We start from the raw sequence: 12,256 nt of genomic DNA on the forward strand, positions 1-12,256 counted from the left end.
TAAATATGCAACTTAACCCTAAATGAAAGGAACCCATTCACCCGTGTTCTTGGAGTCATGGCTTTGGAAGCCACTCCCCACTATCTCCTTATTTGCTGCAAATGAACTTTTCTTTGCGTGACAACTCAACCTGGTGCAGTTTCTGGCTCACCAAGTAGGAAACTCAAGGTTGGTTTGGTTACATAAGGACAGAGGCATGAATACAATTTAGGAGGCTGATGCCGTAGGTCAAATTCTGAGAGCCAGGCCCAAAGTAATGGCAAAGAGCAGAGAGTGGCTGACAAACACAGGAAGTAGAATCAAGCAGATGTAATGAATGTGGCTGTGGCGAATGAAGTGGAAAGAAGTGGTCTCTGATCGTTTCTAGATTCTTGGCTTACACAAATGGGTGGACAGTGGCACATCCACCAACACAGTAGGAGGAAGCTTGTCGAGGAAGGATTAAGCTCAGTTTTGCACATCTGGAGCTTGAGGTGTCTATACGGTATGTGGGTGACTATATTGAGAAGGCTGAAGGAACGGGACCCCAGAGGACGGGACGGTTAGAAGCCACTGGCTGACACTCATCTTTGCCAGCGGCTAGGCAGGAGGGGGCAGCACGTGAGAGAAAGGGCCCCCAGTGGCTGCTGGAGGTTCCGGCCTAGGAAGGGGTCTCGGGCCACAGACGCAAGCAATGAGGCCCTCATGCGTAGCCCGCACCTGCTTGGGGCACTTCCGCCCGTTGGGCCCCGCCCGTCCTGCCTAGGGGGTAGCGCGGGCCCCACTTCCGCTTCCGCCTCCGCCCCCGGATCCAGACTGCAGGCGGCACAGAGCCGGGCTGAGGGCGGTAGGAGCTTTGCGGCGGGAGCGGCCTTCGCGCGGCTGGTGGGCTCCTGTGAGTGGGTGCGGCAGGCCTCGGTGGGCCTTGGCCGTGGACTGGGCTGGCCGCCTAGGGCGGATGCGGCCGCCGCTGCCCTCGGGCCCCGCGGCGGCCCCCGGGCGTGAAGGCGACTCGCGAGGCCTGAGGAAGCGAGGCCGGCGGCCAGGGCCAGGCGAAGCGGGAAGTTGTGGCCCTGAGGCCACGGGACGCGAGGAGAGCAGGCAGAAGAGGAGAATGGTGGCCCGAGCGTCTGGGAGAGAAGAGGTGGAAAGTGACAAATCGGGTGAGGGTGAGGCGTATGGGACTGGGAAGGCCGCCGTGAGGCGGCGGGAGAAGAGCCAGGATAGGCGGGGGTGGGGGGGCTTCGGGCCCGTCAGACCCTCAGGGCTTAGATGCAGCGAAGGAGGCGGAGCTCCCCTTGCAGCCGGGAGGACCAGTAAGAGAGGCCTCCTAGATCACTGGCATTCTAGCGTTTGCATCTCAGCCTGCCCCCCTGTTGTTTCACACTAGTGTGTAGCTTGAATTTGCATTGAGCTTTACCGATGCACGTGACTGACCGGAAGCCCTTGGTCAGAATTACTTTCAGAGGAGTTCCTGTTAGTGGTCCATTTTGGCTACTGTGAAGTGATGTTGATGCTAGCGATTATTCAGCTGGTTTGGAATTTATACGGGTTTGTATGGAGTTCCTTAGCGGAAATTAGGTTTTTCATTTGAAAACAGAAGGATATTCCCATACAGCTATTCAGGGAAATAAATGTGGATGGCTTCACAGTTTTTTATTTTAAGTGGTGTTGCTTTTTCCTCCTCAATATAAAAATCTTTTCTGGTATGTTTTGTTGTTTTGATCAGCCAAGGAAAAAAGAAAAGTCACTGAAGCTTCAAGTGATGATCCACAGCCAGGGATTGACCTGGTAAGAAAGGAATCATTAACCAGTTTGGAATCTTTCCAAACAGTGGAGTGCAGTGAATTTCAAAGTATGGCTTTCTTGCAGTCTTTGGGTAAGGAGAGTTTGGTAGAAGGTATTAAAAGAAGAATTCAAATTAAAAAACTTAAAAGCTTAGAGAGTCCACCTCTCAAAATAACTGACAATAAGGCTACACAAAATATTAAGGTTGAATTCCAAGATGAACTGTACAAGAATACTCCAAAATATTCTTGTAACAGCTTGTCACCTGGAGTAGAAAATAATTCCATTTTAAAATTACATGATTACAATTTTCTCCCCCATTCCAAGGGTTGTAATGATGGAAATAACCTTGCATATAAACCTCATGGTGGATGTATGCACGTTCCAGAAAATTCCTCGAAGTTAAAGAAAGAAAACCTCAGGAGTCTTGCAGATAAGAGTGACACAAATAATATTCCCCAGCTCTTACAGACTGAAGAAAACTTAATGGGAGTAAATAGGTTATTATTTGAAGAAGCTGATTTACACCAAAGTAAAATTAATGGCTTGCTTTCCTGCCTTCAAAATGAAAAAAATAAATATTCAATAGAGGAGAACAATATTGGGAGAAAACCCAGGAAAAGGATGAAAGTGTCTGAAAAAGGAGATGAAATGGTTATTGAGATGAACTGCTGTAATGTGTATAACAAAACTGAATTGGTGTTACAAGACAACCAAACAGGTGCTGGGGGCAAAGGAGCAGAGACTTTAGAGGCTAAAAAAAGTCCTTTAAAAGTTTTGAGAAAAGTAAACCATAATACACTCTCCCCAGTGGATCATTTATTAAGTCTTCCAGAAATAGGAAAAAAAACAAGTCCTGAACATCATGTAAATGCTATGTTTCAGAAAACCCTTGAGCCACTTGTGGAAGAAGAAACAAAGAACACTCCAGAGCCCTTAGGATTTAAAGGCATGGAGCCGGAAGAGTATTTTAAGTCAGTGCAAAGCTCAGTAGTGAAATTATCTAGTGATTGCCATCTTACTGAAAAGAGATCTTCACGGGAAGACTTGAGAAATGAAGCTGAAGAATCGAAGTCAGGCTGTCACAGAACAATACCGATGACTGGTAAAAGAACTTGGCCTTGTTATTCATGTGCTAGAATATCTGCCCAGTGTTGGAAAAAGTCTTCCTTGCCAGATTCAAATAACTTTCTTCCTGGGTCTCAGCAAAGTTTTAGGCAAGATGATTTTCTTAAACACCAAACAAATCAAACTCACTTAATTGATTCTAAATTATCATTACAGAGTACCATAACAAAAACAAATGGTGAATCTTCAAGCAAAGAAAAATTGAATTCTAATTTAAATTGTTTGTCTTCAGTCTCTGCAGTAGAGCCTACTTTGACGATTATAAAGGAACCTACAATTGATGATGGTAAAAAGATGAAGTCAGAGGAATGGAGCAGAAGTGGGTCAGAGGTAGTTTCTAATACTGATGAAGATACTCCGCTAACTAATGTGACTCAAAACTTAACAGGAAGTAAAAAAAAAGTTAGAGGGAATTTAACAAAACTTAATTTGACAGTGGCTTCACAGGATGGCCAGGAAGCAAATAACTCTCTAGGCAAAACAATTCATCGAAAAGCATGCATTGCTAAGCAAACACTTGTGGTTCCAGACTTGGTTAAAATATTGAACACAGGAAGACTGACTAATTTTAAAATTCCATTACTTAAGAATAAAACAGAAAAAAGAAAAGAAATAAATGCCAGGTCATCAGAGAGAGATGCATATAGTCCCCTAGAACTTCTTGACAATTTATCTGGAGCAGAGGTAAGACAAAGTAGGAGTAAAGAAAATGTCTCCACAGTAACATCGGGACCTCAGTCTTTGAGTATACAAAATAGTGTAACTCCAGTGCAAGCTGATTCTGACTCATGCATGTGTAAGAATTCCTGTGGTATTTCTCCAAACTTTTTAAAGGAAAGCAATGATACTAAACCATCTAACTGCATCTCTGAACCAGGCAATATTATTTCTAATAAGGAAGCTGTTTCTCTCACAATTGAAAGAAATAGTTTTTCTTGTGATCTTGGGTGTATGGAGAAAAGTTGTGCCTTCTCTAATAAACAAGAAACATTCAAACCAGTTTTCTCTGAAGTTAGTGGTAGAGAAATGACTAAGAACTTTTCAGAAATTAAAATGGGGTTTCCAGATATTCTGAAAGCATATGAAGATGATGTCCTCTTAATTGATGTCATTCAAGATGACCCAGATCTCTTTGGGGTCTCCAATGAAGGGGAGCTCTCATTTACTTCAGAGGTCCCTATGATAAGCCAGGAGCCCATTGTTGCTGAAGAGCACCAATCAACAGACTCTAAGCACGTGGAACTTCCAGAAAAAAAAGAAACAAGCGATGACTTGAGGTATGCATGTTAAAGTATGCCTTTTGGTGCAGATTATTGTTGGGGGTTTGAAAAGCACTTTCTGCTCTTCGGTATCACTGATTTATTCAGTGATCATTGAAACTCCATTATGTTTTTAATACAGTTATTTACTAAATGTAATATAACACATTACTGCTGAAACCTGGAAATGTCATCATGCTAAAATTTAGAGTCAAAATAAAGCAATTCTATTTTGGATATTATGGGCACATTAGCAGTTCAGAATTTAAAATGGTGATTTGTAAATTACTGACACTGATGCTTTCAAAAGTCAATTACATTTATTTTCCTATGTTCTTAAATTATTACAAATATGCAGATATACTTTTATTTCAGCCAAGTTACTAAGAACAGTACTGTATATTTTAACCCATTTTCTGTGTCTTCCTTGTTAGATAAAAAAATCATTTTTCAAGGAACACAGAAACCTTGGAAAGGTTTATTTGACATATTTAGGACTTGAGAGTAGAATCAAAAGTTAAACCACTTTTCAGAAGAAAATGGCGTAAAATTTTTCTCATGGTTCTGCTTTTAAGGTGATGGTTTTAAATGATGGTTTAGCCCCCAAAGAGGGCAATTTTGCCTAAGGCAACTGTAAATGGAACCAAGTAGTAACCTTCATGCTCAGGAATTTGATCTATTCTGGTTGATCCAAATTTTATTTTATGTTATGTCATATTTTACTAAACTTTTATGATTCTTCAAGCTCTAATCTATATGTTACAATGCTTGAATAATGCAATGTTTTGTGAACAGACTCAAAAGGAAACATGAAAACCCTTTCCACTAAGATTCAGTGTTACATTACTTAAATCTGTTTGGTATTTATACATTTTACTTTGTTATTTTTGTGATACATTCTTGATGTTTTTAGTGTTTCAAGAACTTTTTTTAAAATTTTTTTTTAATGTTTATTATTGAGAGACAGACACAGAGCATGAGCAGGGGAGGGTTAGAGAGAGGGGGGAGACAGAATCCGAAGCATGCTCCAGGCTCCAAGCTGTCAGTACAGAGCCCAGCGCGGGGCTCGAACTCACAAACTGCGAGATCATGACCTGAGCTGAAGTCGGTCGCCCAACCAACTGAGCCACCCGGGCGCCCCTCAAGAACTTTTAACTTACCAAATAGAGTACTTTCTGTTTGCCAAATGGAAGACTAAGCTTTATTATGTATTTTTAGCAGTATAATGAGATAGGATGATAGTTTGCCCATTTCAAAGATGGAAAAATAAAGATGACAAGTTGTCATTTGTCTAGGGTCACACTGCTAATAACATAATCTGGCTATGAACTGAGGCCTGTCTTACTTTAGAATTAGTGCTAAAAAAAGAAAAAATTTAATGGTTAAGAACTTGACCTTTATAGTCTTTATCGTTTTTTAATCTTCTTGCCACCTATCAGCTATGGGACCTTTTAGGCAAATTATTTTACCTTATCTGTTAAAGGGGAAGATACTTGCTTCTGGATTGTGTGGGTTAAATCAAAGAGGAGATTTTGGTTTTAGCATGGCACTGAGTGAGGAGTAAGGGTTCAAAAGAAGGTAGTTAATGGAGATGATTTTAACTCTTGGTATACCACACTTCTTTTGAGGAATACAAAGGGAAATTAGAGCAAATCCTGCATTTAAATAGAGCAGACATCTCCGTTAGCTAATAAGATGTTGACAGTAAGCTACCACCAAAGGTAGAAAGAAGTGTGAATTGTTAGGAAGTTTGTTTTCTATTCTTTTTTTTAGAATAATGGCTGATTTTGAAAAAAGTGATACATGTTCATTACATTAAAAGTATAAAAGGGGGGTAATCCTACCATCCAAAATAACAAATCAATTGCTAACAATTTGTAGTCATCATTTTAGACATCTATTTAGGCATATACATAGACATATTTTAGAAAAATTATATTGTTATTTTTTAGTAAAAATATTTAATTTTATTTATTCTTGATTGAGGGGAAGGGGAACTAAAATGAAACTAAAGGGATTGCTGAAACAATATACTTCTGTATCACAAGAGATTAGTTTCAAAAAGTCTCTCTCTAAAGTTAATGAGAAATATTATTTAATAGCTTGAATTTTATCATGACTTTTAAAAATTATGTTCTAACTTCAGACAGCAGCATTTGCTTTCCAAACATGAAAGATGAGCATAACTGTACACTTTGGCTTTTCTACCAGTGTTGCCCCCAACTTTTGTGTTTTAAAAAAATGTTTTACATTGTTAAGCTTTGTGTCATTTACATTCTCTTCAATAATCTGAATTCCCAAAGACTCTCTTAGTTATATATTTAAATTGATTCAGTCCCTACCATTATTCTTTGTACTTTCCTCTGCTTTGGCTATTTTGATTCATTTCTTAGTTGGATAGATTTCAGAGCAGTTTTTTTCAAGAAGAGTTCATGATTGCTGTGTTCTTTAAGATCTTGGATACATAAGAACAACTGTTGTGTAGGCAAATTGGGTATAAAATTTTCAGTTTGTGTTTTTCCTTTTTACAACTGTGTGGTCATTCCAGCCTGCTTTCTGACTTCGTTGTGAAGTCTGAAGCCAAACCTAATTCTCCCATCATTCCTCTCTCAACTGCCACTGCTGCCTTTTCCTCCTAGCCCTCCCCCCACTCCTCCTTCTCCCTTTCCACCTCGTCTTCCTCCTATCAGCTATCAGTTGTTTCTCTTACTTTCTGTCTTGGGATTGGTAATTATGTGTCAGTTTTTCCTGGACAAGGTGAACCATTTTGGTTTGCAGTATCAAATTTACTTCAGATAATTTTTCTGATTGTCTTTGAACCTCATTTCCCTTTATTTCAGAAGTGCCAATTATACTTTTATTGGCTTTTTTTTTCATATCTCCTTCTGAAATTTTGGTCTTCAAGTAAACTTGAAAATTTCCTCAGTTGTTATTTATTGCATTGTATTGTATTTTTTTTTATTTGATTTTACTTTTTTTAGAGAAAGTGTGAGCCGGGGAGAGGGGCAGAGGGAGGGAGAGAGAGAGAGACAAGGAAAGAGAGAGAGAGAGAGAGGGAGAGCAAATCTTTTTTTTTTTCTTCCAAGTTTTTATTTTTTTTATTTTTTATTATTTTTTTTCAATATATGAAATTTATTGTCGAATTGGTTTCCATACAACACCCAGTGCTCATCCCAAAAGGTACCCTCCTCAATACCCATCACCCACCCTCCCCTCTCTCCCACCCCCCATCAACCCTCAGTTTGTTCTCAGTTTTTAACAGTCTCTTATGCTTTGGCTCAGGAGAGCAAATCTTAAGCAGGCTTCATGCTCAGTGCAAACCCGAACTTGTGGCTCATTCCCATGACACTGGGATCATGACTTCAGCTGATATCAAGAGTCAGACACTCAACTAACTGAGCCACCCAGTGTCCCCTCAGTAGTTACTTTAATATTTTTTTCTGCAATAGAAATACCTGTTTTATAATCATCCACAGTGCTAGGATCAATCTTAACAGGGAAAAATGGAGGTATGATAAACAGAGGGTCTGCTAATAGTTGGACACAAGGTTGTTAATGATTCTAGAACTAAATGAAGCTTAAAATATAAATTCAAATTTCAGAACTGTCCCTTTTATCAACCAGTTGCTGGTTCATATACTACTTTTTCCTCTAAGACACTAAGAGGTTGAAGCCTGTTAGACTGTGTTTGTATTTTACAGGAACAGAACTTAAGGATGGGAGGGTTAGGGGGTGTCTGACTGGCTCAGTCAGTTAAGTGGCCAACTTCGGCTCAGGTAGGTGATTCATGGGTTCAAGCCTTGCGTCAGGCGCTGCTGTGCTGACAGCTCAGAGGCTGGAGTTTGCTTCAGATTCTGTGTCTCCCTTTCTCTCTCTGCCCCTCTCCCACTCTTACTCTGTCTCTCAAAAAATAAACACTAAAAAAGGGTTTTTTAAAAAATAATTTAAAAAAGTATGGGAGGGTTAGGGCAGATACTGTCAGAAGCTCTGGACTGCTTCTTACTGTTAACACATAATCAAGCCTGAATTGATTCAGTTGTTGGAGGAAGTGTTCTCAGACTTGGTTAGGGAGAATTTGTAAGATGTGTAAGTTATGTTAGAATGCTTATTCATTTTTGATCTCTACAATGGATAGAGTTCATATTAAAACCCAAATTATCAGAAGCATACTGGAACTAATCCACTAATCCACTAACACTTGAACTGATGAGCTTGGTAATGCATAATTTTTGACAATGATAAAACTTTTGAATTAGCCTGTAAATACATTAGCCTGAGATTGTCTATAATAGTGCTGACCTAGAACATAGGATTATCTTCAATCACAATTTTATTATATTCTAAAATATAAGTTGAGTGATATTATACAGTGGATCATTGAGATTTTAAGAATCTGCCAAGCATTCGAGGGAATTGCTGTGTAGGTATGAAGGAAAAATCAATGTGCCTGAAACAAAAATACATAAACTGAAGTACTAAGAATACTAGTAGTTTAGAGAAGAGGGATGAAAAGGTATCTTGGAAAAGTCAGAATTTGTACTGATCCTTGAAATTTGGATTGATTTAGATTTAACAAAGGGGAAGAAGGAAAAAAATTGGTGGGGGAAGAAAATTAATGAAGAAAAGGTAGGCATAAGGTAAAGGTAAATATGAATATGGTTGTAGAGGGCAGATTATGAAGCATTTCCTGACTCTTTCAGGCAGAGTTAGGAGCCCTTTCTGTTCCCATAGCACCTTTTCCTATCACAATTACGGCACTGATGTTATGATAGTAATAACTTTCATGTCTCTTGCCTATTAAACTGTTGGACTTCTTGAGGGTAGGAAGTTTCCATGTCTCATTTACCTTTGCAAGCCCAGTCCTCATACTTTGAGGGAAGGGAGAGAATTAAACTTTAAATTTCTATCATAGTAGGCTGTGCCTCAAGCATCTAGATTAGAATATATGTAAATGAAGACAGTGAATCCTTTCTTTCTAAAGCAAATAGATGTTGATGAGTACTGGGAAATAAAACTGGATAAATAGGGTGATGCCAGATTAAGATGGTTGGAAAGTTGAGCATCAGAAATTGAAGTCACCAGGACAGGACTAATGCTGGTGATCAATGAGGACCAGTTACACCACCTTTGCAAATTGGATTTAAATCCATAAAGAGCATTGTACCTTCTGGAGCTGGTAATAATAAACACAAACTTCTAGAGGGAAAAATGCCTGACACCAAGGTTGTTCAGATGATTCAGAAGACATTCTTTCTCTCCCTGTATATTTAGATTCTGTAGCCTTTTAGGAAGCTTACCTTGCTCCATTCTGCCTTTCCACTGAATATCTGAGACACTCTACAGTGCAAAATTTTACACTGAATTATCAGAACTGATATTTGGTGTCTGCCCTGTGCTAGATACGTCACTTACATTATTTTATTTCGTAGAATAATTCTGAGGTTGAAACTGGCCCTTTTTATTTTAATTCTTTTTTAAGTCCAGTTGACATACAATGTTGTATTAGTTTCAGGTATACAGTGTAGTGACTCACTATCTCTGTACCTTATGCTATGCTCACCACAAGTTTAACTACCATCTGTCACCTTACAGTAGTATTACAATATCATTGACTATATTTCCTATGCTGTGCCTTTTCTTCCCATGAATTTTTCACTCCATAACTAGAATCCTGTATCTCCTATTCTCCTTAACCCACTTTTTCCATTCCCATACCTCCCTTCCCTGTAGCAATCATCAGTTCATTCTTTATAGGTTTCATTCTGCTTTTTGTTTATTCATTTGTTTTTTAGATTCCACATATGAGTGAAATCATATAGTATTTGTCTTCCTCAGTCTGACTGATTTCATTTAGCATAATACCCTGTAGGTCCATCCATGTTGTTGCAAATAGTATGACCTCTTCCTTTTTTTTTTTTATGCTATGTAATATTTCTGTGTGTATACACTACATCTTTATCCATTCATCTATCGATGGACACTTAGGGTGCTTCCTTATCTTGGCTAATGTAAGTAATGCTGCAGTAAACATAGAGGTGCATATATTGGTATTTTCATTTTCTTTCAGTAGTACAATTATTGAGTCATAATGTACTTCTTTTTTAATTTTTTGAGGAACCTCCATACTATTTTCCGCAGTGGTTGCACCAACATTGTACAAGTGTTCCTTTTTCTCTACATCCTAACACTTGTTATTTCTTGTGTTACTTATTTTAGCCATTCTGACAGGTATGAAGTGATTTTGATTTGCATCTTTCTGATGATTAGTGGTATTGAGCATCTTTTCATGTGTTGATTGGCCATCTCTGAGTCTTCTTAGGAAAAATGTCTGTTCAGTTTCTCTAAAACTAGCCCTCCTTAAAATTGAATCAAAGTGTTTAATTTTCCAAAGGACACACAGCTAGTAAGTTAGTAAGGCCTGGATCTGAACCCAGGGTAGCTTGCTCTGAAGTTTGCTCCTCAGCCCAAAACAGCCTGCTAGAACAGGGCCATTTTGGTTATTTGTAAGACTTTAATTTGATTACAGATTGCCACAGAATATTAATCTACTTTTGATCTCTTTTCTCCGTCATTTCCTCTCTAAAGTGGCGGTGGGGCAGTTTGAAGAAGTGTCATTCTTATTTTTACTTTCTTCTCTTTTGGGTCACATAAACCATTGTGTTTTTTTGTCTTTGCCAGAATATATGATATTGTACTTTATGGAATACTCATTTGTAGTAGCAAGAGACCTAGCACCTCACACCAGGGCATCAGGCCAGGCAACCTCTGGCCCAATGAATTGGATACTATAATATTTCTCTGCTTTTGGCCACTGCTATCTACAGAATAATTGCCTCAGTAAATTTGTAGCAGCCCTATTTAGAAGCAGTATGTGAATGTGTAAATAAGTGAACACTGACCTCAAGTCAGCTAGTTAACATCTCAGAAGAAAGCAATAACATTTTGAATTTTTCTTGGGCATCGTTTTCAGACTTGTTCTGGTAGTAATAATTCTAGAGCAGTCCTGCTCTAGACTTTTTGTCAGTTACCCATAGCAAAGGTACATTTTGCATTACAATCCAGTACATACTTGTGAGTGTGTGAAACAGATTTATAAAAACAATATTTTCCCTACTATAAGAGATGTAGTATCATATTTTGTATTAAATTTTGTTTTATAAAAAAAAACAAAACCAAGTCCTGGGTGGAACCCATTAAACTTCATCACTCCCTTACAAAATGCTGTGGTTGAAGGATAAACTTGATGTAATCCGTGTCGTTCTTCAGAAACCTCTTTTACTCCCCTCTCCTTCCCTCTCCTTGTTGCTCAAATCTCTTTTGCTTCTCTGTACTTCTATAGCTTCACTCAAGTCTGTTTGTTTCTCTCCTTTCCTCATCCTCCCCTTCATTTTTGAACCTTCCCACTCCATCAAGGGACAGCTGTACCTTTTCGTTACAGCAGTACAAAACTGTAAACATATTTATGTGCATTACAGTGTTGCTTTATTATTTTTTTTAGTTTAGATGAATTTAATATCTTTGTGTTGCTCATCTTCAAAACAAAATTAAATTACTTCTAACAAGAGCAGCATGTACAATTTTACCTTCCTGTGAGCTAGTTATTCATAGTAAAAAGTTTCTCATGCTTATAAGCTATACCAGCAATATTAAAAATACTATTTTAATATAGTACTTTGAAATTGAAATTAAAGCAGTATACTTGCTATATGCCTGTTTATGGTTTTTGTTTTGTTTGCAGATATAACCTCCTATGTGTCTGGAGCTATACCTATGTGAGAATGTAACTTTCAGGATAATTAGAAACTGCAAAAACATCCTTCAGTTCTTGTGTATTTATTGAGTCACTTAATCGTATTCATGCTATTACTTTAATCTCTCACAGTTTTTCCTTCCTCTCATTTCTCACTGCTGCTATCTTATTCATCTTTCTCCTAGATTATTGTAATGAGCTCCTGGCTAATTCTCCCTGAACTCTCTGTTTATCCTCCTCCGTAGTGATAGTCTGTAATAAAAATTGATCTGCCAGTGACTGCTTACATTGCTTCAGTGGCTTTCTGCCCACCTGAGGATAGAGTCTAAATTGCTTGGCATGTCTTTTTAAG

At 38.5% G+C, this 12,256-nt stretch overlaps 1 protein-coding gene across 10 annotated transcripts in view; it reads left to right on the plus strand.

Annotated features, from left to right (window-relative positions):
• Positions 1 to 669: 669 nt before the first annotated feature.
• TOPAZ1 (testis and ovary specific TOPAZ 1) overlaps positions 670 to 12,256 on the plus strand; it is a 101,393-nt gene continuing 89,806 nt past the window's right edge. For 4 of the 10 annotated variants that reach the window (XR_008298119.1, XM_053221797.1, XM_053221801.1 and 1 more), the window contains exons 1-3: positions 781 to 1,148; positions 1,709 to 1,770; positions 2,095 to 4,172. Coding sequence is in view for 9 of the 10 variants with exons in the window: in XM_053221797.1 (XP_053077772.1) it covers positions 938 to 1,148; positions 1,709 to 1,770; positions 2,095 to 4,172 (2,351 nt within the window). In the remaining variant the exon portion in view is untranslated. Of the gene's footprint in view, positions 1,149 to 1,708; positions 4,173 to 12,256 lie in introns of all 10 variants that reach the window. The other 6 variants (XM_053221800.1, XM_053221802.1, XM_053221799.1 and 3 more) reach the window with 6 other exon arrangements.

Source organism: Acinonyx jubatus, chromosome C2 (genome assembly GCF_027475565.1).
Source record: "Acinonyx jubatus isolate Ajub_Pintada_27869175 chromosome C2, VMU_Ajub_asm_v1.0, whole genome shotgun sequence".
NCBI lineage: Eukaryota > Metazoa > Chordata > Mammalia > Carnivora > Felidae > Acinonyx > Acinonyx jubatus.